This window comes from Aedes albopictus, chromosome 3 (genome assembly GCF_035046485.1).
Source record: "Aedes albopictus strain Foshan chromosome 3, AalbF5, whole genome shotgun sequence".
NCBI lineage: Eukaryota > Metazoa > Arthropoda > Insecta > Diptera > Culicidae > Aedes > Aedes albopictus.
Genome location: NC_085138.1, coordinates 270,572,596 through 270,600,215, shown reverse-complemented (window position 1 = coordinate 270,600,215; position 27,620 = coordinate 270,572,596). Strand labels below are relative to the sequence as shown.

At 38.9% G+C, this 27,620-nt stretch overlaps 1 protein-coding gene across 1 annotated transcript in view; it reads left to right on the top strand.

Annotated features, from left to right (window-relative positions):
- LOC109433196 (LIM/homeobox protein Lhx6-like) overlaps window positions 1-27,620 on the top strand; it is an 811,403-nt gene that overhangs the window by 597,577 nt on the left and 186,206 nt on the right. The window contains exon 4 of the mRNA XM_062860812.1: window positions 12,942-13,066. Within this exon, the coding sequence (XP_062716796.1) occupies window positions 13,042-13,066 (25 nt within the window). The 5' untranslated portion in view covers window positions 12,942-13,041. The remainder of the gene's footprint in view (window positions 1-12,941; window positions 13,067-27,620) is intronic.

The following is a 27,620-nucleotide window of genomic DNA, read 5'->3' as shown; positions in this document are numbered from 1 at the left end:
TGGACGTTGATCAATCGTTAAATTGACATGGGAAACAGATGCTGTAGTGAACCGTTCCTCCAGAAGAACAGGAATGGGAGGTGCTGAAAAGGTGTTACGGGTCATGCCGATGAAAATTAAAATATGTAAATGTACCTAATCAAATTCCTACTACTTATTATGTGTGCAACGATAATAACAAACTTATGTAAGCAAAGTTAGCCCTTAGCTGCACCCACCGCTGACAGGTGTCAATGTCAAACACACGTCACGCATGCACACAGCCGCAAGCTCACACACACACTCAGGAGCGAACGAACCATTTCCGGTGGACTAGCGGGAGAGAAAAGCCGACAAAAGTGAAATGCAGAAATTAAACCCGAAACACCTGCCACGTTGTGCCACCGAACAGCCACAGCGAGCCGTGTACAAGTCCTCCGACGAGGAAACATCGGTGTCGGTGGCCACCACCGATTCACCAACCATCCCGTAAGTGACAACAAATTGTCCCTCACAAGGACAAACCACGTTGAATGTTATATCCATACGTAGGCTCACCACACGGCCGCTGCTTCGACTGAGAAGTCCGGAGGAACCTGGAAGGAAAGCTGCACCCAGCCGGAATTGCTCGGCGGAACCATCCCACACTCCAACAGCACCATCTGCTGGTGGTAAGACCATGAAGTTACGAAACGAGCAAAACATAACCCTCATGCTCAACATTTCAGTTCGTCCCGGATGATTGTGCATAATTCCCCGACCAACCAAGGAAGATCGCCTATGGATAAAATCGAGCCTTCCCAACGAAGTAGGTCACAGTACAACAAACTGATCCGGGACAACAACTAAAACCCCGTCTGCCATTACAGGGCTCTTTTCCTAGGCGTCAATAGCAAGAGTTGCTCCAACATCGCAATAGAGGTCGGAAGTTCGCCAATCGACCGGGAAAGCACGGTAAATCCGACAAGCCATCGAACGAACGCCGGCGCGGTTTGGAACGAATCCGGGAAGCTACTCCGAACACTGACCCGACGATCCAAGACCAAAAAGTCTCCTTCTCGGTGAAAGACGAGCTGTATGTATTCCCACACGCCACGTCGCTTAACAAGAGACTAACGACTTCCCATTAACATTTTAGGGCTCGTTATGCGGGATTGAGACCCGTTACCCGTCTCAGTGCAATCGTGCGACCACGGATTCCATCGCCAGCTCTTCCGCGCACAGAACGCGGCCAAAACAACATTGCGGTGGTGTTGCGGAACGGTTCCCGAACTCATCTCTAGACCGAAGCGCGATTCCGGACGATCACTCAGTCCGTCGTTTTCATCGTAGTTGGCAAACAATTACAGCGGCATTGGAGCGTGCCGAAGATCACGGCGGCGTGCCGGAAAAAGTGATCACTGACGCACGCGTGGAACTGGCACCCTGCCGGTTGGGAAAGTGGCCCGTATCTTTGTCGACACGGCCTCATCGTGTATTTGCGTCCAGTCGTTCCCCGGACGAACTATCACCAACGATCGCCTCGGCGGCGACACCTTCGGCCGTCGCAGACCATCTGCCACGGGAAGGAGAACGAGTGTGTATGTGCGTGCATGAAGTGGTGGTGTGCTTAGTGCACGCCAAGAATAGCGCTTTCGAGGAACAGCGCTTTCGAACCATCGATCCTGCGGGGCCCCGGCATCGTCAACAGCAGCAGCGTCGACAGCAGCAGATGCTGCTCAAGGTCAGACTAGCTTAAGGTAGTTTTAAGAGAAGAAACATCACAATTATATCATGTTGCCTTTACGTAACTTCCTCATATTTGCCTTATGTTTTGCACGTATGTTATTGACTGTGCGTGTTTATTGACTCATAAGGGGCTGTTCATAAACCACGTAGACTTTTTGGGGGGAGGGGGGGGGTCTGACCAAAGTCTACGCTCCATACAAATTTTCAAATTTGTGTATGAACAAAAGTCTACGAGGGGGGAGGGGGGGTTCTAAGATGGCCAAATTTTGGTCTACGTGGTTTATGAACAGCCCCTAAACATACCACCAACTTAGCCGGGTCAGACTGTGAGTGATTGAGGCGCCGACCACTCAATGCATTATAGTAACGTCCCGTTTTTTGTGGCCTTAGCCCGATACCTATTCCATAAATTAATAAACATGAAAACCAAAATATCGCCTTATCGTTATAAAGGAGCTAATGATCCCAACGGAGTCTGTAATCTGTATTACACGCTACCCAGCCTATATCATGCTCTCTGTCGTTTCACCAATCGTATGAGTTCGATTGGGCCAACAATATAAATTTTCTGATCTACTCAGCTCAAGTACTCAAAAATGATTGAATTGATCATAATGATCATAATCATAATGAGGATTTGATCATAAGCGTAAACAAAACATACCCAGCCAACACAAAATTGCATGTAGTTGAGAATAGAATTAGAATAGCAGTCATACATGCACGGTACGCATTCATGAATTTTCGCCAAGTGTTAATTTAAACTTTGACGATTTTGCTTCAAACTCCATTCATTTTCACCGTTCTACAATTGATCTTCATCGCTCGCAACTCTAAAATTATACGGCTGCCTTCCAAACGCATCGTTGCAACGAAAGCTATCGTCCTGTTTCGACTTTCGCAGCAACAGTGTCTGCCTACAACGCACAGGCACAGAGCAGTAGGTACCTATCTCTACGAATGGAAATTAGACATGGAAAACGTTTATAATTGGCAAAGTTTATTATGAAATCAGAAAATTAAATTAAACTTGGTGCATCGTTCCTGGTGCGAGATGAGAAGATACATACGTCAGCAACAGCAGCAATCATCGCCTCTTCACCTTATTTAGAGAGTTCGAACAGAGCAGCAAGCAGTACCTTCTGGCGTATCGCAATGCGGCCCCGTAACGTGCATCGTATATCGACTGGATGTGATGGCACGATTTGCTTTGCTCCCGTATCCCTGGGCGAGGGCGGCATGATGTTATGACACCTAATGGTTCTCTAAAACACAGTTCTCAAATTAACTTCAATAATCCAATTTTGCTAAATAAGCTGATCAAACTAATTGCACGTGGGAGTACCTGGTACTGGAACATAAAAATATATGCATTAACATTTGTTCAATCGAAACCGAGATTCGTTCATTCGAGAGGATACGTTTTCCGCCCATATTTGAACATTGACTACATTGTGCACACAGTTGCTGTTGCGGACCAACTCTCACTGGGTTTCATCACTTTCACTAATGAATAATTAATTTAATTGGTTATTATCGCAGAAGCACTCGGAGGCCCGCTCGGAAGAAAGTTCATCCGACGGTGGTGAGGAGGTGAAATGTGGGGGCGCCACGTGTGGATGCACTCTGAAGAAATCATATTCATTGGTGAGAAATATTTTTGAAAGGAATTATTATTCAACTAGTGCGGTAATACTCAAAATTCTTGTGTAGGAGTGAATTTGTGAACGCAAACACATTTCTTAGAAGAAATAACTAAGGCACTCTGAACGTGTAGCTCGTCTTTACAGTGTAACAGGAAGCAGGAGAATGGCGGCCCTGCGTGAGGATGAACAGGCAGCCATCATTAGTGATATTAATTCGTATTTATACCTGGTTTGTGTTACCAGTTGTGGCGTGGACGCTGATGTCGTAGAAATGATTGTTTGTAATTAAAATAGGTTTTGGGGTATCTGTGCTATTTGTTGCAATCAGATACATTTCAAGGAAATCTATACATATAAACTTGATTAATCACTTATAAATATTTTCATGGCGATTGAACCTAGTTATTCCGCATAGTTTATGACAAGTAATGCTGCAGAACCCGGGCATTCGGGAAGGTAAGCAGTGTTCCCTAGTTTAGTGAGTAATGCGTTCCTGTCTTAGAACCAAGTGTTTCAAGTAGAAAACATCAAAAATAGAAAAATGTAGAACAATCCCATTACCAATAATGGAAGTAGCTCTTGGAGACTTGATACGGAGTACTGCCGATCTCTCAACTTCATCGTAGGAGAATCCGCGTACTTGCCGAAAGACCACGAGTTTGTCATCGCAGTACTGCAGGAGTTGAGTTGAACAGAACCCATTATCCGAGCGTTTAGAGGAATACCATCTATTACATATCAAATTGACCACATCTGCATCAGCCGAAAATGCCAGGATCCATCGACAGGAGGAGAAAATCGGGCACCGGTTCAACATACGCCGACTGGAAGTCGCTGCGTTGAAAGGGTTCTTCGTCGCCTTGCTGCGGATATTCCGGAAGGTGGAAGCGTAGAAGATCAATTGAGCGCCATCATCGCCACTGCCGAGAATAATTTGGGTGAGCTACGCACTCAGAGAAACAGATGATTCCTGGAAGAAGATAGAGGAGCGATGGAACGCCAAAGTCGCGATAGAGCGATCGAAAACACGAGAAGCCAAAGCCGTAGCCCGTTAACACTATTCGGCTCTCGAGAAGAAAGTGAAAGCAGACGGGATAAACGAGCATGGGTGGACTCCCTAGCCGACGAAGGCAAAATAAAAGCCGCAAATACTGGAGACATTCGTCTTTTCTACTAAGTCTCATGTCACCTTTATGATACTAATATAAATGCCACAATTCCCATGATATACACGTCTGGACAGTTATTGACATAAATGCCTGAGCAGTTGAAATGTTGGTTCAAGCTTTTTAGAAAACTTTTTCAATTGGGTTCTTTAGGGATATCCGGATTATTTCATAATCGGATTCACCGCCCAACAATTAGTCGAAATCCAAAATTTCATAATTTTCGGAGTTTGGGAACTATTTTTAAAATGCATTTAAAATTTGCATGGGGAAATTTTTTTGTTCGGGTCGAACTGTCACTTTAGCGATTGAACTGTCATTCTATCCACAAAAGTGAAAATTGTTTTGTTAATTTAACCATCAAAACAAAGGTATTGGAATCCAATAAAATCACGTTACACTTAGAAAAATGAGGTCTTTTGATTAGGCTATAGAAAATAGCAATGTTTTATTCATTAAACAACCCAATTGTCGGCCATGCCACCGACATCTCAGCATGATCCACCAAGAGTTAGAGGCCGCAGCTATATCGTTGCAGGAGATAAAAACAGCCTTCCGTAGCATGTCAAGTCAAACAGAGCTCCGGGGGTCGATTGCATATCAGCCGAGAATTTCAAAGCTGAAGACCCCATGATATCTGCACAATTGCTGCATCAATTATTCGTCGGTAAACATTGCATTAGTTTTGAAGAACTACAATCGAACAGTTTTGATTTTGAGTGCATAATTATCGATTGAAAGGGCCCATATAGCCGAGGCGGTAAACGCACGGGTATTCAGCATGACCATGCTGAGGGTGACGGGTTCGATTCCCGGTCGGTCCAGGATCTTTTCGTAAAGGAAATTTCCTTGACTTCCTTGGGCATAGAGTATCTTCGTGCCTGCCACACGATATACACATGCAAAATGGTCATTGGCAGAGGAAGCTCTCAGTTAATAACTGTGGAAGTGCTCATAGAACACTAAGCTGAGAAGCAGGCTTTGTCCCAGTGAGGACGTTACGCCAAGAAGAGAGAGAGAGAATTATCGATTGAAAAATACGCAACAAATTTAGCTTCTTTTCGTTACCAACAAAAAATAACTTTGAGATCATGTCATCATCATCATTTTAGGCAAAGAACAATCTTGGCACCCTCTATGTCGTTTATTCGTGTCTCTTTTGTACGAAAATTCGCTTCTCTGCTTGTAAAGGGCTTTAGGACATTTCCCCGAATTCCATTACCCCAAATTCCATTACCCCGAATTCCATTACTCCGAATAACATTTCCCCGAATTCCATTACCCCGAATGGTCCATTACCTCGAATGACCCATTACTCCGATTGATTTATCCTTAAACCTATCTGGAAACCTGGTCTGGGTAACTAACGGTGCTCCAAGTTGATGGCCATATTTTCAACAAAGATTTTCCTTCTTTGCGCATATGTTGTTTTTTCTAGTTATACTACTGAGGAAATTTTTGGCATTCCAACTGCTAATGTGATCATCAGATACGTATCCTTCTTTCAAATTTAGGCTATTCTTTCTAGTTATTCTTTCAAAGAATTTGTTGGCGATTCAACTGGTGATACTTTTATCAGAGAGTTTTCCTTCTTTTAATCATAGGCTATTCTTTCAAGGTGCACTGTCATATAGAATAGTGACATGAACTCTAGTTTATTATTCTTATTATTCATTATTCTTCGATCATATGATCTGAAACCAATAGTTCAATAATGATATTTTCCTTTGGCTTTTGACTGTTCTTTGGTGTTCCAAGATATGAATATTCTCTCCTCTAAGTGATTCAGTTCTCTAGAAGGCAGAATGAAATATTATCAACCAAGCTAGTTCATTCCGGGGCTAACGGCATGGCTTTCCTTCATTTCAGCAAATAGAAAATTTATTATTATTGGTAGGGGCTGTCCATAAACCCCGTGGTCATTTTTTTGGGACTTCTCAAAACCCAACCAGCCCCAGCGTGGTCATTAGTCCATTCAATTTTTTTTTCTTCCATACAAAATGGTCATTGGCAAACCCCCCCCCCTCATGACCACGTGGTTTGTGGACAGCCCCTTGTAAAAATATTCGGGGTAATGGGATTCGGGGAAATGTCATAGAGTCTTGTAATGCATCTTTAATGCGCTGCATGTATTGATAAGGACAAAAAAATGATACCTGTAGTTAGGGATGGTCAAAATGAAAGCATAAGGGAATTGAAGGGGGTTAAACAGATATATTTAGTGGGAAGATTTAGGAAGTTTTGCATGTAAATTCATGGAAGCTGTAAAAAAGGCCAAAACGAAATACAAGGGAGGTTACATTGCTGTTGGTGTAAAATCAGAGCTGGTAAATCAAGGCTTACAAACTTCAGCGCTTCCATAATGGTACGCCACCAGGGAAATGACATCACTGTCGTGCCCTTCATGCATTAAAATTTCACGAGTTTTTTTCTGTAAATATTGCGGAAAGGACATTATTGCTCGATTTTCTTTCAAGAATTAAGCAAGTATTCTTAAACTTTCAAGAAAATTCTCCGGGATTACCTCCAGCGACACCGCCAGAAATTCCTTAAGGGATACTTTTAAGATTCATGAAAAAAAGTTCTGGAATAGGGTAACGGTTGAATTTTGGACCCCTAGAGGACATTGGTTTGAATTTAATTCAAAATCAAACAGATTCAGAGGGTATTTACACATAATGATGATGTAAGTATGTTCGTAAAAGCCTCCACTGTCCGTTAAAAATACCCACGAGGTCATTTCTGGCTGAAAATTTGATGAAAATAACTGATTTTTGGAGCTTCAGTTTTCACTGTTTTGGACACCCCAATATATTTTGGACCCTCTTCAGAATATATTTTGGACACCTGGTGTTTAAACTCGTTTGAAACTATTTTGGAAGAATTTGTCGCTTGAATATGCTTGATCACATCCTAATTACTTGATTGACAAAGGTTGATTAGACGAACTTTGCGAATTTAATGCGCTAGAATGATAAACGTTTTTGTTTACATCTACAAGTTTCCTCAGCACCGCAATCTCTTTTTGTAAACATGATGCGACACTCGCACGGATAACGAGATTGGCAAAAAATAATTTCAAGGCAAATATGAATATTTCCAGTGAGGTAATGATTGCTTCCCGTGCAGAGCGATCTTATTTAGCGAATGATTCTAAAAATTTCCGTCATCTCATCATTAAACCTGTGTAAGTTGTGATAATAGGACACAGGGGGTCCAAAATATATGGGGTTCCAAATTATATTGGTTACCCTATTTACAGAAAGAAGCTACTCGCAGAATTTCTTGGAATGGTTTTAGGTAGAATTCATTTAAATATTACTCTTCGTATCCCTTCAGAACGCATCCCTGTCCCTGTTTTCTTTGATTCTTTTTTCCGAGAGATTCCTCCAGAAATTCCTTTGGGAATTCTTCCAGGAATTGTCCTGGTACTTCTACAGTAGTTTCTCAAGAAAATTCTCAAACGATTCATCTCTCAACTAGATTTCTCAAAAATGTCTTTTGAAGTATCTCCTGGGATCCCTTAGGAGCAGCGATGCCAGATGGTTTTCTGTATCACTCGTTCAAAAATCTGTATCCCATACAAAATTTAGGTGAAAAATCTGTATTCCATACAAATGAAAAATCTGAATTTCATATAAACGCAATCTGTACAGATGCTCATAAATCTGTATAATACAGATAAATCTGTATATACGGCATCCCTGCTTAGGAGTTCTATACTGCCGTAATTCTGCAAAGTGACGTAAGCGACATTGATAGTTTTGGCCCATTGTTTGGTTATTATGGATAAAACTCCTGCTCATCCGCTAAGTTTCTTTCCATAGATGATAGATTACGACTAGATCTTGCATTCTTATACAGCAGGCAAACCACAGTGTTAATTTTACACCAGATATTATGTATAATATACCAAAAAATATCGAAATTTTGAATGGCGCTTACGTCACTTTGCAGAATTACGGCAGTATAGGAATTTCCTTCAAGGGTTGCTACATAAGCTCATGCTTGTCAGATTTTGTTCCTGGAGTATTATTCAGACGTTCCTGAATTTCTTCAGATAAGCATTTTTAAGGGATATTTTTAAGAAAATATTCTGTGAATAACTGCAGAGAGTTCTCCAGTGGTTCCAGGTATTATTTCGAAGATTCATTCAAAAATTCACCTTTTTATTTCTTCAGTAGTTCTCTAAATAATTCCTCCAGGTAATCGCTTCAGAAATTATATTACATTTTTTTCTTTCTTCAGATGTATTCCCAGCAGTTCTTCCAAGGATTCCTTCAGAAAATTCTCCAGAGATCCCTGGAAATTTACTAAAGGGCGAACACGATGAAATTGCCACACAGAAAATATTGTATAACTTTTGATTGCGTTCGCCAGTTTAGCTAATTTTTTTACCATTAATAGTATATTATGTGTAGCTAATACCATAAAATTTTCATTAAAATCGGTTGAGTATTGGCGGAGATATCGTTGAAACAAGGAAATTGCCACTTGAGAATCTTGTGCAAACAAACAAAATATCACTTTTTTGCCGTTTCAACGCTGGCGCCAAAAATACTGAACCGATTTCAATGAAAATTTTTATGTACGTAAAGTATATATGTAGAAGTAGTTTGTCAAAATTTCATTCAATTTGATCATACCTTCAAAAAGTTATAGCCATATATGTCGCACTATGTCACAATAAGCAGATGTGTTTTTTTGGTATAGTTAAATTCAAACTGCTCTTACTTTGAAAGTATTCAACAAAAATGGCTGAAATTTTCACTGTAAACAGTTCAACACAACAATCTTACACTATCAAAGTTTTATAAAAATCGGGACAGTGTTACCAGTTCTACAGTCAAAATAGTGCACGCGGAACTAAAAATGGTCAAAAAGTACCTAAAATTTACCTTGAAGCGATTTGAGCTTTGGATATTTACTAGAAAAAGTACTGAACCGATTTCGATCAAATTTTTACCACTTAATGGATACTATGTTAAGAATATCGAGTGAAATTTTTCAAACGTTTTGATGTGGTAACAAAAAAGTTATAGCCTAAGTATTTCTTTGAAATTGGCTTCTTAAGCGGTGTTAAGATAATCCCATATTCTGAATCTGCATGCCAAACTGAGCCGAAATCCAAATTTTCATCAATTTTGGTGCCCGGGAACCTATTAAAAAATCAAGTCAAAGTTTGTATGGGAGCGATTTGTCGAATCACCCCTCGTCGCATTTTGTACTGGGCGGGGCTGTCAAGCAGTTGCCCAGCTGTCAAAAGGTGATTTCAAAAAATCTCTTTGAAATTGATTTTAGGTATTAAAATAAAGTTCTAAAAATCTGAAAAAAATCATAGCGGTTCAGAAAAAGGTGCTCTTTTGTTTAAAAATAAAAAATTATTGAATTTTTCTAAATTAAAAAACCCAATTGGTGCCCTAATTTTCTAAAATCTCATTTTATGATATCGACAATATATGCGCCAATACTCAACCGATTTAAATGAAAATTGTATGGTATTAGCTACACATAATATACTATTCATGGTCGAAAAATAAGCTATTTTGACGAACGCAATCAAAAGTAATACAATATTTTCTGTGTGGCAATTTCATCGTGTTCGCCCTTTAAGAGATTTCCTCAAAAAATCCACTACAATATATCTGCGATTTCTGCCGACATTTTAATGAAATTTCTTCAGAATTTCATCCACGGATTTTTCGGGATTTCCAGTCTTTCCATACTTGCACAGTTCTTCCAAAAGTATCACAATATCTTTTTTTTTCAGAGAAGAAAGAAGGCATCGTAAAGTTCAACTCAATGCATTTTCTTAGGAATTATCCAAGGCATTCATTCAAGAATTGATCAGATAATTTCAAAAATTGTATCAGGAAATATTCTCCAGGAATTCCTCCAAAAATTTCCAACAAATTTTGATGCAGTTTCCAGAAGTATCTCCAGGAGTTTTTAACAGATTTCTTCAAACAATAGCCCAGGAAATTATTCAGAAATTGCGTCAGGGATTCATTAATGAACTCTTCAGTAATTTTTATATAGGGTGCCTGTACCAATTATGGCACTACCTAAGGAAAACTATTTGTATAAAATTAACAAGAAGACCAACGAATGTCACCAATATGTTGAAAAATAGCTGAGCTAGTATACTTCACAGGAAAAATATAGAAACGGAGCCAAAACTACTTTTAGTATTTATTAAAGCATGTGTCAATGATCGGAACCCTGTACCAGTTATGGCTACATTTGTTAACTTCGGTTCCTTTTCGCACTATTTGCATGCATTCCCTATGGGATTAGCCATAACTGGTACACTATGGCAAAAAAGGGTGCAAGGAAGCCAAAATTTTAAGGAAAATGATTTATTCCTATCATAATTTGAACAAAATGTGGAGTTAAAATGAGTGCAACCATCTTTTGTGAACGTGATCTGTTGTTCATATTTTTTTTTCTTGTTGATTTACATCGTTAAAGGGTGAAAATCAACTCTGGCGAATAATTGGTACTATAGCCATAATTGGAGCATTCACCCTAATTTCTGGAAGATTTTCTGAAAAATCCCAGGAGGAATATCTGAACCAATATTGCAGGGATCTCTACAGACACCCCAAGAGATATTTCTGATAAAACTAATCAATTCTTTAGAAAAACCTTGTAGGAATTTTATATGTAGGCATTTCTTAAAGAATTCTTGGGAAAAACTCTTAGAAGAGTTTCCGTTGCAATTCCTGTAGGATTTGTGAAGAATTTTGTTTAAATACTTCCTGAAAAACTCGATGGAAGAACTTTTGACGTAATTTTCTGCTGAAATTTCTGAAAAATCCCCAAAATTTTGAAATTTGGAGAAAAAACTATTTTCTCAAAGGAGCTTCAGAAGGAGCCGCAGCAGCAATGAAATCCTGATGTATTTCTTAAAGAGATATACAGTGGAATCTCTGTAGAAATCTTAGGAAGTACTTTTGACTAACTCTTTGGAAGGATATCAAAAGAAATCCAAGCAATCCAAGAAATCCGAAGAAAAGTTCTTGAGATGAATCTTAAGGAATTTCCGTAGCAATTCCTTGGAACTGTTTTTGAATAATAAAATATTGCTAACTACAGAGGAAGTTCCGGAATAATTTGTGGGGTAATAAATGGTGAAATATATGGATGGAATCCTGAAGGAATTTCTGTGTGAACTCCTGCAAGTATTTGCGGGTTGAAGCCCTGTCCTTTCTGGACACATTGATGTTGGAATTTTCAATGGAATCCCTGCAGTAATTCCTGGACGAATTTCTGAGCGACTGAAGCCATGGCCGCACGAATTTCTTAAGGAACATCTGGAAAATTTACTGAAGAAACCACTGGAAGAATTTATTAAAGAATCTTTGCAATAATTTCTGAAGGAACCTATGTAGTTAATCCAAAAGAAGGAGAATTTCCTACATTTTTTAAAAAGAATCTCTTGGAAATTTTCTAAAGAAACTCCTGGAGGAATTTTAAAAGGATCTCAGAAATTTATCTAAAGGAATTCCTGGAGACATTCATCAGAAAATATATAAAGTATAAGCCCTGGAGAAAATTCTTAAAGAATTCTTAGGAAAAAAAATCTGGAAAAAACAAAACTTTAAAACTGAATTTCTGGAGTAATTTCTCAAGGAATCAATTGATTAGTTTTGTAAGAAATCCATATAAGATTGACTTGAAATCCTTGGATATATTTAAAGAGAAATGCTGTAGGAAATTTTTAAAGGAACTTCCAGGAAGAATTCTTGGAAAAAATTCAAAATGAATCTTTGTAAGAATTTTCAATTATTTTTTGGTATTTGTTTTACAAAAAATACTGCTGCAAAAAACAGTAGAAACAATAAAACCTATCGATAAAAAATGGAGAGCATAATCATACACTTATAACAATCTGTATACCTACTGTACATCTGAACTATCAAAAATGGTGCTAGTTTGGACAGATGGGCATACATTATCAATCATCATAGAAAGCTTGCAGGTGCAAAATCAATTTTCAATAAAAAAAAATCTACAAGCAAATATCATTAAATTTGGTCATCCTCCACAAGCAAGCACGATGTAGAGCCACAGCACAGCGGATGTGTGGCTTGCTGCGAATAATATTAATTCAATGGTAATAATTATTTTTAATTAATTTTGGTCCGTCAGTTTCCAATGAACCATCAACTGCCGGCGGTTGTATGTTAATTTGGTGCTTTTGCAACCATACTCATCCATTCGCATCTCATTCATTAATTGGTCGATGAAAGTCAGGCGGGGGCAGTATAGAGGTTCGTCCTCGCTGCGTCGCCCCTTCCTTCTCGTGGAACAGTGTGAAATGGTTTTCGGAAGAGTGGCTGCAATTTTTTTTCCGGTCGCATTCCTCAATTGAGCAAATATTAATTTTCCATTTTTCTCTCTTTTTTCCAAATTACAGCAAACTGGGCACTCATGGGACTCCGAAACGCCGCGGGGCTGGTCATGAGCCTCCTGTGAAAAGCTTAACCTACGGTGACGTCAAGCGTCCGGTGTCAGGAATGCACAGCACTGAAAATGTTGCTGGTAAGTGAATTTTCTGCTCAAAATTAAGTGATTATTCTGATGACAATTGAAAATGGAAAAATGCATGATTGCGATTGGAAGACTATGGCCACATCACCATTTTAAGATTACTACATTTAGAAATTATAAACTCACGCGTGACTCAGAGTATTATGAACTTATTTATGTTGCGAGACAAACGTACCTATACGTGCATATGTATTTTGAAATGATTTTGTGGAAATGTATCACAAAATATCATAGAACTAGGTATTTTTCTCGTCCCACAATATACCCTCGTTGAGTTGCTGTAATTTGATTATGTTGTCCCAGTTAGATCACAGTCATTATCCTCATACATTAGCATCCAAACGAGATTCAGAGAACAGATTACTTATCCGGAAATGCACTTAGATTGCTCCTCTACATGTGGAAAAACTATTCTAAACACCCTCCCCACCCAGGGGCGCTGAGATGGAGCCAACAAAGCATCGAAATCAACTGTACTGCCCCGCGAGCACACCAAAGTGCAGGACAGGAAAAACGTATAAATCCATTTTAAATATGTGAACTTTTCCATCCGTCTCGAAGTAACTAACAGATGGAACAGCAGAAGCGGGGCAAAAACGGCTCTGCAACCTAACGAAAGGGGACAGCAATCGAAAAGGATTGCATTTTCTACTTTTGTCCTCCACGGCGGCGGACACCCAGTCAGCCACCCAGAGAGCCTTGGGCAGCATTGGCTCCGGTGGTTCCGGCTCCTCAAACCCCTGCGAGGACGACGACGACGATGGGATGCGATGCGATGTCTTGACAAACGACATAAAGAGGAACTTCGGCTGATTGAAAACAAAGTGCATGGGACTGGTTGGGCCCCCCATGAATGAATGCATGCACGCTCAGTGCCCAGAAGAAGTATGTGTTCGTGTGAGTGTTCCAAGAGTTGGAAATGGAAATTGGATCTGAAATGCACTTAACGAAACGATTCGCCGTCCATCCATACATTTGGGTTGGACGTGGTGCCGTTGTTGGACACAGACTGACTCGGGTGGCTTGCCAAATAATATCGAAATGGATTTAGTCAACAACATTTTGAACGATTTGTGCTGAAATTGTTTTGTCGCTGGGATATTGCTTCAACGCGAAAAGTATTGGCAGCAAATAGAGTTTTTTTTTGCTACTCGGACAAGTATCTAGTGCAACAGTAATCAAAAGTATACTCTGCTTGATGATTCAGCATTATGAACGATCGAGACCTAGAGCTTCACACAATCACTGCCATCAAACACCGATGCTTATCGCAGTTCTATAAAACTACACCATTTGTATTTTTGTATCCCAAGTTCAAGTATTTTTTTTTATCTGTATTGAAGAGATTTTTGGTCCGGGACTAGCTCATCCCAGGAGTCACGGCTGAACTCCCCTTCCGAAGGAAGAACTGACATAAGTATTTTCGGGAGTGGGATTCGATCCCAGGTCCTTGATATGATATGTAGTCACGTGCTTTAACCATCACACCAGTAAGTAAAAAGGAAATCGGGTTAAGTACTGTTCCTTTTAATTCTACTAAGAACTTGCATGCTTTGACAGATACGTATTTCAACCTCAACTGTTAGATCGTCTTAAGTATCTTGTACTTGATTCGAGTTAAGTAGGTATAAGACACTGAAGACGAGTTGAGGTCGAAATACGTATCTGTCTCAAAGGATGCAACTTCTTAGTGAAGTTAAAAGGAGCAGTACCTACTTAATCCGATTTTCTTTTTACTTACTTACAGGTAATCCACTAACACGTACAGGCTAATCATCATCATCACACCAGGTCCACTTCAACTTGCAAGTGTAATGCTTCTCTCTGCGATGATTATCTTGGCAGGATTATTCGAAATCATGTTTGAGCAACAATTGGCGATACACATGGCGTAGTAATAATACTTGCATAATTTGTGGATGATGTTGCGAAGATTAGTATTGCCAAAGATGCATAAGTATATCAATTGCCATTAATATGCTTACTATCTACAAACATAACCACCAGGGGATCCACAAGCGACAAGGTAGGCCTACTGCTCATCTTTTGCGAGTGTTTTAGTGTCGACCAGCAACGCGACCTAGGCCTGTTCGAATTCTGCTTGAAAATCGGTTTGTGTTGCCGATATCCCGCGAAATCGCATTGTGTTGTTTGGAAAGGCCCATTCGATGCACGTTAAGTAGGCGTAGTTTGTTCGAGTTGGTGTGCCTGCACTCTCCCTGATCACCACTGAATCAAAATTCAACCATCATGTAGCGACAATCCACCCAATGCGACATCAGTTTGTCCAAACTCGAACAGAATAGGATAAAGATTAAGAGATTATTAAGGCTTGCATTGCGATTTTCGAGCTTTAACCACCGACGAACCGACGTGACAGCTAGAACAAACAAATTCAAATTTGTTGTCCCCGACGCCATGATGAAAAGTAGCCAAACACTATCGCCACCTCTATAACGGTTCGCGATGATTCACTAGCTTTACCCCAAACCTCCGTGTGTTCATATAGGAAGAGGTTCGCGTCTGCGCTGATTTGACAGAAGCATTTGCTCGCTTTACTGGCCGACCGTTAAATTTAGGGGGGACAGTTTTGAAACACCACTGTCACGTCGGTTCGTCGGTGCTTTAACTTCGAGTCGGTGAACACTGCAACGCTATTGAAGATCTATCGTCAAACAGTTTAAATTTTGGGTTAGTAATATTCGACTATGCGCCCACCAGCAGACGAACGAAAACGGCCTTTGAATCATTGATATCGCCACCTCCAAAATTTTGGTCATATATAGCACCTTTTTCCAACACAGCCTCCCTTATCGTTACACCTGGAGATCACCACAGCAGACGGAATCGCAAATCGACCACGTTCTGATTGACGGACGGCGCTTCTCCGACATTATCAACGTCAAAACCTATCGTGGCGCGAACATCCGTCATCAACAATGTACAGTACTGGCGATCGGCACGGTACAACCTAGAGCGACTAAAACAACCGGATGTCACCCCAACATACGCGCAGAATCTCTCGCGTTGCCAGACGAGGGCGAGCTTGATAAGCTCCTCTAGAGGACTGCTGGAGCACAGTGAAAGCAGCGATCAACGACGCAGCCGAGAGCACCATCAGATACGTGGAACAAATGGTTCGACGAAGAGTGCAGAACGATTATGGAGGATAAGAATGCAGCGTAGGCGGTAATGCTGCAGCACGAGACTCGGCAGAATGTGAATCGTTACAAACAGAAGCGGAAACAGCAGACTCGCCTTTTTTGAGAGAAAAAGTGCCGCCAAGAGTTGCTGGATGGATTTCGTCGTGCGGGTGAGTGTGTCTTGCATTGGAAGTGTGTTTTTCGCGGCTTGACTCGCTCGCAGAGTCAAGCATGCTGATGGCGGCCCATCGAAGCTGTCGTCAGTTGCTGGATGGATTTGGTCGTGTGGGTGAATGTGTTCGTGCGTCGGGAGTGTGTTTTGCGCGGTGGTTAGATTAGTTCGCAAAAAATCAACCATGCTGATGGCGGCCCGACGAAGCTGTTGTCAGTTGCTTAGATGGTCGTCGTTTATAGCAAATATTGAGCAACTACCGAACGCGGGTGGTCGATTGCTCGCTTTCCGCGTGAAGCGAGCAATAGCGCCGCAGTATGCGTGTCATGATTCAACTACAAAAGGTCATATTACTTATCAAAGTGAATCCAGACCCAACGATACCTTCTTGACTAATAAGCATTCCATCCTGCAGCTTTTGGTGGAGTCGCAGCGGTAAACGCGGACTTTCACAACAAAGGTTGCAACTAACATTCCTTCCCTCTCCCAACCTGACTGCAAGGACGTGGCCGGCGCCGTTATTGTACCGTTAAAGAGAGCCTCTAAATCGTGCACAGTGAGAATGTTGACCACTCCCAGTCAATTGTTCAGTTGATTCATTGTGCAACTGTCATTGGTTCGGGTCAATCACGGAGTAGCAACCATAGATATGTGCAGTCAGTCTAAGCTAAGCTAAGCTAAGAAAAAGTGCTGCCAAGAAGAAGCGGAGCTACAATGCCGTTCGCAAGCAACACGGAAGTTCTATCAGGCTCAACGCATCCCGCAACGGCTTCATGTCGCGAGCCGAAATATGCAGGGTTAAGGACGTAGGCTTCTTGACGGACGGATGTGAGGTGATCGAGAGGTGGAAGCAGCACTTCGATCAGCACCCGAATGGCGTGAAGAACGTAGGCACGGGAGACCACGGCAAAGGAGGAATCGACGAAGTCAGTGCAGCGGAGGAAAAAAATGAACCAAAAATTAAGGATGCCATTCATCAGCTCAAAACCAACAAAGCAGCTGGTAAGGCTCTCCGGGGACTGCGACAAGGTGACGGTTGTCATGCGTAATCACTTCTAACAAAAAAAATGCAAAAATAAGAAACAAAACAAACACTGATTCAATCCTTTGTTTTTCGTAGGATGAAAATGAAAGCCACATGCTTAATAAGGGAACCAATACCCTAAATTGAATCGCAACAATAATATATTTTGAAGTTTTACCCAATTATTGTGCCGATATTTCCTTATCGAACACGATGGTTTGGAACGTTGGTGTCAAGAACATTCCCAAAAATCGTCAATTTTCCTTCACACCTGGCTTCACTCTCATTATGTCAAAAGTGACAGAGTGGCACGTGCTTTTTATTACTGGCTTGCTCACATTTAATCTTTGCTCTCTTTCTCTTTTGTAACAATGACAGCAGAAGTTAGCATCAAAAACGAGGTAGTTTGTGCAGAAGTGACAGCAAGGAGACTCAATTGAAGAGGTTCGTCGAAAAGAGCGTTTGAAATAGAATCAGACAATATTATATCAAATTGTGTGCCTTAAAGTTACACGGAAAAAATGAAAAAAAAAACAGAAAGTAAAATACATATTTTAAAAACTATCATAAAATCTCAAAATGTTTTCTTCTTGAAAAAAATCTGAATCATAAATAGACTTTCAAGAAAAATATATAAGTCTTATTAATGGTTCGACTTATAATAATTTGAAAATCCACTGAACTAACATTTCTTAGCTATATTTGGTCGGCGTTAAGTCAGACTAGCCCATCCGTTTTGCAATAATTTTGGAAAAATGTCCAGCAAGCATTTCGAATATCTAATCGAGTGCATTATTTTGTGAAAAACTATGATTATTTTATGAAATGGAACATCTGCATCAAAATAACGTCGAAAAGTTCAAAGTAATTGAATCCCCTCGCTTATCTTTACCTGCCCAAAAAATCGCGAAGTCCACTCTGACTTAACGCCGACCATTCCACACTAAATAATAAAACTTATTAGGGGAAAGACGGGTAACACCGTCAGGGTGGGTAAGCCCGTCACACATTGGAGTAAATCACATCAAAACCTGATCATAAGTGGAAAAACTCAAAATGAAGTAATTGGGTGTTCCGTTGTGTTTTTGCTAAGTGTAGTTATCGTGTAATCGTTTGACAGCTAAGCAGTGTCCAAATGTTTTGTTTACGCTTATCAGAAGAGGTTAAGTGAAGCTGAAGTTTAGCCGTTTTCTTTGATATAACTCACAGCGCGAGCTAGTTTTGACCGTACAAAGTGAATGAAATTGATAGTCAATCAATTCAACTATGCAGTTTGTTAAAGAAGGTTAATGTTGTTATTCTGTTAATTTGAAACCCAAACAAATTGACGTTGAATTTACATACAATATATAAAAAAAATTGAAAAAAAATTTGATGGAATCCTTTACCGTACATTCAAAATGAAATAAGTTGATTTTCCGGCTGTTTCCGGAAAATCCGCTTTTAGTGTATGATAAAACTATTGTTCCTCTTTCAAATGCAGAAAGAAAACCTTCCGGATGTTTCCGATTTCAAAAGTTGCAACACTTTGAAAAAATCGTGGTAATTATAATATTATATGATATTATTTACCTTAAAACACTATTTGACCCTCTGAACGTATTTTTGCTGAAAACTAGAATTCAATAGCTTTCAAGCAAAAAAAAAGAAGTTTAAAATCGGTGAAGTGGTTTAAAAGTTGTGATTTTTTCAAAAAAAATAGTTTCGAAAAATCTTGACTTACAATCATAAAATTGGTCACCCTAATGACGAAATAAAAAAAATAAGAAAACTATGAAATACGTTTCATTACTAATTTGGGTTGCGTTTGGGTTGCGAAAATGCGTCAAAATAATTTTGATCAGTTTTGATGTACTAGGTGCTCCACTGTGCGTCACCTCAATAATTTTACCAGAAAACAGTTATTAAGTAGCTTTTTGGCCATGCACCTCATTCGGTTTTACCATTTTTACTATTTTGAGGCACATGATACAAACATTGACCTGTCAAACGCAAAGAAAATAAACAAAACAAACACACGCGTCGTTGCACCAATGGCGGATGTAATTTTTCGTCTGTAGAATTTAGTTTCGGGATTACAAAACAGTACACTTTCATCAATCATGTATTCTCATCTGTACTATTCTTTAGTGCCAAGATTCATCGAAAGGTCAGTTTAGACAATTATTCAGGAATTACGGTGTAATTTAGAAAAAGGGGGGGGGGATTTGGGATTTTTTCAGGTATCCTTCCAGTGATTCTTCAAGGAACCACGTAAGGGCTGACAAAATAGAACCAACACTACTTTTTTCTAGTTCAGTTATTTGAGGCACAATCATGTTTAACGCTTTACGGAGCCGAACGTTATATCAAGGCTAAAGTTCTGTTATATCGATATATGATTGTGTACATGTCTTTTACTCACAATATATACCAAAATAATCAGCTGTTTGAGTGAATGTCGTTTGCCCGACCGCCATTTGACCAAATGCCATCTGACCGAATAATTTGCTTGGTCGAATGCTGGTTGGCCGAATAATGTTCGGATGAATTCGAGCAAATCTTCAGATAACCAAAAGTGAGCTTAAAGCGATTTTTCAAACTTTTTTTTCTTTTATCCTATTTTTTTTCTTTTTTAGAAGGAATTTTTTGACATCCTAGTTGCTAATATGATCATCAAATTATTTTCTTCTTTTAATAATAAGCTATTCTTCTGAGTTTAACCGTTAAAGAATCATTTAGCGTAGGAACTGCCAATATTTTCATCAGATATTCTTAATTCTTCCATTTGGCCGAATGTCATTTGCCCGAATGCTACCAGAAAATTTTCCTTCTTTAACCTTTCAAGACGCTTGTCTGTTTGATTCCAAAACTGCACTGCACTCGAGTTAGCGCGAGTAATGGGTTCGGTTTCCAGACGGTCATGATCGCTTCAAAAGGTTTTTTTTCTTTTCGACATTCGGCTAAACGTAAAAATTATCTTTTCGGCCAAATGCCATTCGGGCAAACGACCCTGAACCAAATATTTCATTTAAGCTAAAAACTACATCTAATTGATAACGAATGACTTCTGGAAAGATTTTATGTGTTGCATATTAAAATTAACCATTATAGGATTTCCGGAACCTGTTTCAAATAACAAAACGACTGATGTATGTAGAATGATTGGTAAACCATCACTACACATCAAAAATATCTTAAAATATTTTCAATTTGAAATCCTCAAAATTTTCTAGAAAAACAGGTATGACGGACTTACCCATAGGGGTGACGGTCTTACCCGCACTGAATTAAAAACATCAATATTTAATACGGTTGTGTTATGTACATTGTTCATCAGAATAAACATATTTTGACAATTGTAATGAACAAATCTTATAGAATACTAAAGAATCAAAGATTCTGCGTACCGTCGATGGGGGTGACAATGGGTCTGGGGGGTGAGATTGGGTCAAAACGGAAAAACATAAAAATTGAAATAGCTCATCAACTATCGTTAATTTATATTGAAAACTTTATATTATTTCAAAGAGGAGATGTTTTTACACGTCACGATGCAGAATAAGATGTTTTGCAATAATCGTTTTTTGTTAAATTTGTGGCTGAACTTATATGATGAAACTACTAGCAAATCACTCTGAAAAAAATTCTCCTTCGTAATGTTTAACACAAGTACCTAACCCTAAATTTTCTTACAAGTGGTTTACGGTAGGTATTACCTGATTGATGAAATGAAAAAAGCGGGCTGTCATTGCTCTTTTTATTTAAAAACTCAATATTTTCGACCCTATGTCTAAATATTAAGAATGGGGGTGAGATTGGGTCAAGCAAGTTATCGAGTGCACATAACCTTAATTAAAAATTCAACTTGTTATCCAGTCCCCATTTGACGTTAGAGTGGTGCCATGTTTACCGTATCTTCAGAAAAGCACGCTTTCTTTCAAAAATATATCGAGAAGTGTCAAACGAGTGTATTAATACGTTTAGTGCCTAAAATCATTTTTAACAATACACTCGTGCGTTTGAACAGCTCCTCTAATTATCAGCTAATCTTTAGTGTACTGCAATATCGTAAGCTCACAAAATAGACTCAACATAACATTTGAACGACCCTCTATCTTGAGATGGAGTGATTTGCTTTAGCAATATAGTGGCCAATGATCATGTACATAAGAGTTTATAACGGAAAGTTTGGTTAAACATTTCTTATGCAGTATACCAAAACTATCATGTTTTTTTTTATAATCAATCTTTCAATGCGCCCCTCCATTATTGTAATCTCTCCTCCTCGCATGGAGGTTGAAACTCTTAATGGGGATGATTATGATGGCTAAAAATGGTGATACAGTATACAAACGTTATTTTATCAAATTTCAACCATTTTTTCGGTTGTATTAGCCCTTTTAGGTGAATTAATCATCTTTTAAAATTACCTAAGTTTTTATTCGTCATGAGAACATTATGTTTTAAGTAGGTTTACTAGATATGATCAATAAAATTAACTTATATTCTCAGAAAGGTGATTTCGAATACTTTGACCCATTCTCACCCCCTCTAAGGGGTGAGATTGGGTCAATTTTCAATCATTTGTAGTTTAGTAAGCAATTCATATAACGTGATACTTTCTTGCTAAACTATCATTACCACATCGGAGAGTATACATACCAAATAAAAAGTTATTCCGACTTCAATTGCATTTGTTATTTAACAAACAATCTTTGAGTATCCTTTTTTGACCCATTCTCACCCCCAACGACGGTATCGTGATTTCGGGTGAAATTGATCACTTTTCACAGTTTTTGGCTTCCAGTTTTTGAATACTTATCGATATGTTTAAATTTAATGCTTTAAAACAAGTACGACCATGGTTTTCATCAGTCAACGAGGTTTTAAATTCTACTGCAAATATTTTTATTACAAAAAATATCATTTGAAAAAAAAAATCAAAAATTTGAATTTCGGGGTGAAATTGATCAGTCAATGAAGTTTCTTTGTAAGTGCTGAAAATAAATTTTCCATCTGAATTAACCACCCCGGAATGCGAAATGCTTTGTAATACTTATTCAAATTTAGTAAATTCCAAATTATTTAAATTTAAAGTTTAATAGATCTAAAGAAAACGCCTAAAAGTATGCAATTTTCATACGAAACAAGTCATTACCTTATAAAAAGTACAATTTTATGCATAAAGAGCAATATTTGTAGAGCTTTTGATGACGAAATCGGGTTTAGCGAACACTTGGCAGCTATAAACATTTATTCAAATATTTATTCCATGTGCGATACAGCTACGGTAACAAAAGTTTGAAAGTGTCTTTGAAGTTCGCCCAACACGCAATTTCGGAAAATATTAAATTTAATACAGAAATATGTGACTAATTAGCTATAAAACATGTAAACACATCATTCAATAACCCTTGAGCCAGATGATGATCATTTTCTACAAATTGTTTCAAGTTCAAAGCTTCATTTTTGACAAACAAAAATTGCCCTCACGTCGATCAATTTCACCCCACTGATCAATTTCACCCGAAATCACGGTACTGAAAAATCCATTTACGCCTAACATTAATTTTAAAAAATCCCAATGCTTAAGGTTACCCCTTCCTCCTACGTTAAACTGTTGTGCAGCAGACGACCCTGTTATGAAATCAGGGGAACTTGTGTACTTGAGCGCCTGGGAAGGACTGTGATAATAAGGGGTCATCCATAAACCACGTGGTCATGCTAAGGGGGGAGGGGGTGGGTGTTTAGGGCAAAGACCACGGTCCACATATATTTTTTTTTGTATGAACAAAAAACCACGTGGAGGGGGGTGGGGTTCAGAATCTCCCAATAAATGACCACGTGGTTTATAAACAGCCCCTAATGAATTTCGGGTGAGTAAACGGGTACCAATATTGCAATATGTCAGATTGATTTTATTTTTCACTGGTGTCATCACACTTTTGGTTCAGGAATAATCCTGGTATAAAAAGAGGTGATATTACACTATAATGTGAAGGCACAAGCAGTTTTAAAATCTCTAGATGTGTTACTCATTTTATGTGTGATAAGATGAGCGCCATGGAAACATGTCAACATTGATTGATTGTCCGTATTGAGAATGTTGTAGCTAATGCAGTGTAGCGACTCTTTTGGTGCGCATACACATATTGGCCAGCTGTCACCTCCATCATGCGACACTGGTATTTCTAGTATGGAATATATCAAACTGCCATTGACATTGGTACACAAAAAACATATGATCCAAGCAGTAGTCCAGTTTTAGCAAAGACCATAGATACGAAGATTGGCAGTTGAGATATGCGCAAAACTTGCTACTGGCAACCCTTACTCATTACCGTCCACCCCCGTTGGTTTGAGCGACACGTTCATTTTCTAATTTGAACTTTTAGTAACCCTGTGTGCATCGAAAAACACACTGATGGTAACCTTTTTTGCTGTTTTGGGTTGATTCTGAGTTCCGTTTCACCCCGTTCCATGAGCTGAATGACGTTTGAACCATTTTTAGTTTAAACGATGTGCAGGTCAGTGGGGGTCAAATTAAAAAGTGTTCAGATTAGAAGCGGCCAAACCAACGGTGGTAGACGGTAGATCATAAAATGATTGAAATCTACGATATAACACATCCACGATCTTAATTTTGATCTCCGTTTTTAATTTACCCTAGAGAAACGTATTCTAGACCTAAGTTTGCAAAATTTCATCACTATTTATTTTTTATTTTTAACTTTCACGATCTGCGAAAAGGCTTCAACTTTTGAGCTAGAGTTATACTTATGTTATGGGGGGGTTGTCAAAAATAAAAGAAACTCCTCTGTGTACGAAAAATTAAGTCAATGGGTTCAAAATTGGTTAAGTTTTAGCAAAAAGAGTAATGAAATGGATCAGCCGATGGCTGAAAATCTCGATTATAAAGATAAATAAGGACGCGCGCAGTAGTAAAAACTACAACACTACCAAAATACCTCGCTCGTCGTATACAGCGCGAGCGCGGTGTAGTTTTATCTGCTTGATGGCGCGCATCCTGAACGGTTAATAGCATAAAGATGACCAGTGCAAAAAAGAATTGAATGTATGAAGAAACAACCATTGAACGTCGAGTTATCGTCCCATATCAATACATCACCATATTTATCCGCTTAGTTTTGTCATCGATTACGAATCAGCTGCATAGAAATGCTTTTAAGAATATTGCTTATATATTTACCGCTAAACAACATAAAGGACGGGATGACGAAACTCCAGGAGAAAGTTTCGTCCTCTGCCTTTGGACAACGATCCTTACACACCTGAGGGAAAACTGCGGAAACAGAAAACGGATGAGATGCCGATTGGGACTACTGGGTTGTTTAGGAACGATGGACAGCTTTTTTTTGCGCTTCCCTTCCACTAACTCTCTAACCCTTTCGTTGTCTGTTTTTCGTTCGTATGCTGTGTTTCCTTTCGGAAACTAATGCACTTGTGGTTACCTTCCCCATGAATATGTATTCTCGTGACAACAGCGATAGCGGCGAGTGCAAATGGAAGCGATCCATCATTTAGCGAGTTTCACCAAATTGAATTGTATTTAATTTTGCACTTTGATACAGATTGTTTTTTTTTTTGGAAGTTAGCATTTAATATAATTCATTGGATAGAGAAAACATGGAGAAGCTGGTATTACCTATAAAAAGGTGTAACTTGATGGTACGGGAAGAATGTACATTTCATGTAATAACTAGGAATTTGTATATCACATACAAGTGTAGTATCAAAATGAAGTTAAATTAACAACAACAACAAAAATCACATACAAAATATTTATATGGGAATCAAAACCATGATAATTCTACTACATACACACATACAAATACATAGAGACTAGGGCTTCCAATCCCGGGATGGATTTCCCGGGAAATGGAATTTCCCGGGATTCCCGAATCCCGGGAACCAAATTTTTGTATCCCGGGTTTCCCGAATTTCCCGGGATTTTTTTCTGTAGTCTTTTTTTTTTTGTCAAGTGTTAAATGAAATGACCCATTTCAAATTGCGCGTCAATGACTAATAAACCCAGCTTCTTGATTTACGTTCGTCAAATCACACTTGATGTTATTTATGTTGATGTTATTATATAATTCGAGCTTAACGGAAAGCTTACGCAAATAACTTCCTCTTAATAATTTGAAACCATTGAAACTGGTTTAAACAGGACAACGGTTCTTCTTTTCAATAATGCTTTAAAGCAACGCTTCCGAACCTTGGCTTTCGCGACCCCTCAGTTTCTTGTCACCCCTCTTTTCATAGAACAATCGCAGAGTGCCTGCAAGCAGTTGGGGGGTCGCAAAACAAAAGTTGGGAGTGCATCCTATAGCGCCAACTGATCACTAACGCTTGCGTGTAAGACGCAATACATTCAGAGCCGTATGGAGTCATCCATGAACCATGTGGTCTTCAGGGAATGGTGGTGGGGGGCGAGGGCTTAGGGCAAAGACCACGGTATGGTGCAACAACTAGGGGTCGCAGTACCGACCACTTTTGGTGAGTACCGGTATTTCGGTACTGAGGCTCACAGTACCGGTAGTACCGGTAAAATACCGGTACTGGAGAATTTTCACTAAAATGAAGAGTAATATATTTGGTACAATAAAGTCTACCATTTACCAGACTTTTGTAAATTCCGGTTTTCAGGAATACCACAAAACCAGACCCTGAAGCTCTGAATTGAACAAAAAATATAGATAGACAAAAAATATAGCAATAAATTAGTTGTCTGAAACAGTTTTAGGGATATTGTTTAGCTTCTGAGAAGTTTCACAGGCAGTACCATAGCCAGTCTAAAATAAAACAAGAGCAACCTTACTCTAGCAAAATCAAATAGATAGACAGAAGAATATTGAACTGTTTTTTCCTTGATTCCTTCAAAAACTGAAGAAAAACAAGAAACCCTAATCAAACAAGTTTTAACTAAATCTAGTTAATCCATTTTTGCACTTTCTCATCGTTATAGACTGTTTTACCTCACGCAAATCTGCCAGGAAATGGCCTATTTTTTCACACCAAATTAGGCTGACACAAATTTCGATTTTCTCTTATGTCAACCCCCCTTCCCCACCCCTCTCGGAAAATTTAGGTTGAAATTTAGTATTTTGAGGGGGGCACAAATAAATTATTCAATAAATTTAAAAACTTTGAAGTGAAATTAGGGTCATCGAGAAAATTTCTTAACAAACCTGATGAGTATGACGATTTTGCCCAATTGTTTGAGTTTTTTCATCAAATGCAAGCCTTATTGGATAAATGTACGACTCATGCTGTGAAAATCTTCATTCTGCACCTTGTTGCGTAAACTACTATTCCAACATTCAACGTTCAATAAACCAATCTTTGTTATGATGTCCTGGATCTGCAGAAAGGTTTTATATATTAAACGTTTGTTTGTCGAGTAGGTACTTGGTTTTGAATGTTTTCGATTATTTCCATTACATATTGGATATACTAATGAACGGATTTCAACACTTAGGGAGAGATTTCCCAGTACCGAAAGTACCGGTACCAAGGCCCAGTCAGTACCGGTATTTCGGTACCAAAAATTGGTCGGTAATACCGGGATTTTCGGTACCGGTACTACCGGTACTACATCCCTAGCAACAACGTTATACAGGGCTTGCTAATTAGATGATTAGATAATAGCATGAGGTTTTACCCTTGTAGCTTTTTACTTTTACTTCGGAATCCGAAGTTTTTTTTTCGTATTTTCTTTGGCAGTTCTCGTAAGTTATAGTTATTTTTGTATCGTGTATTACGTACTCTTTTCTTGTGTTATTGTTTAGCAAAACACGTTCATGTATTTTAAATCAAAATTTCAATATTTTACGCTGGTTGAAATCGCACTTAAACTGCATTGACGGTAAAATATAAACCTTCTTATCGTGAAATTTACTGAATTGTGCGTATTCTTCAATAGGAAATGGAAAGATATGATACCTGAGCTACGATTCTCTTTAAAATAAATACATTATTCACCTAAAAATAAAATTTGCTTATTTCCCGGGATCCCGGGAAATCCCGGGAAATGGAAATATTTTTCCCGTTTCCCGGGATTCAGCTTCCCGGGAAAATTGGAAGCCCTAATAGAGACATCATCTCTTTTCGTCAAACTGCGTTGCTTATACAGGGGATAGACAATATGATATATCGTGGAGATGAACCAGCCGCAGGCTGAAAGTCTCCTTAATGAAGCTA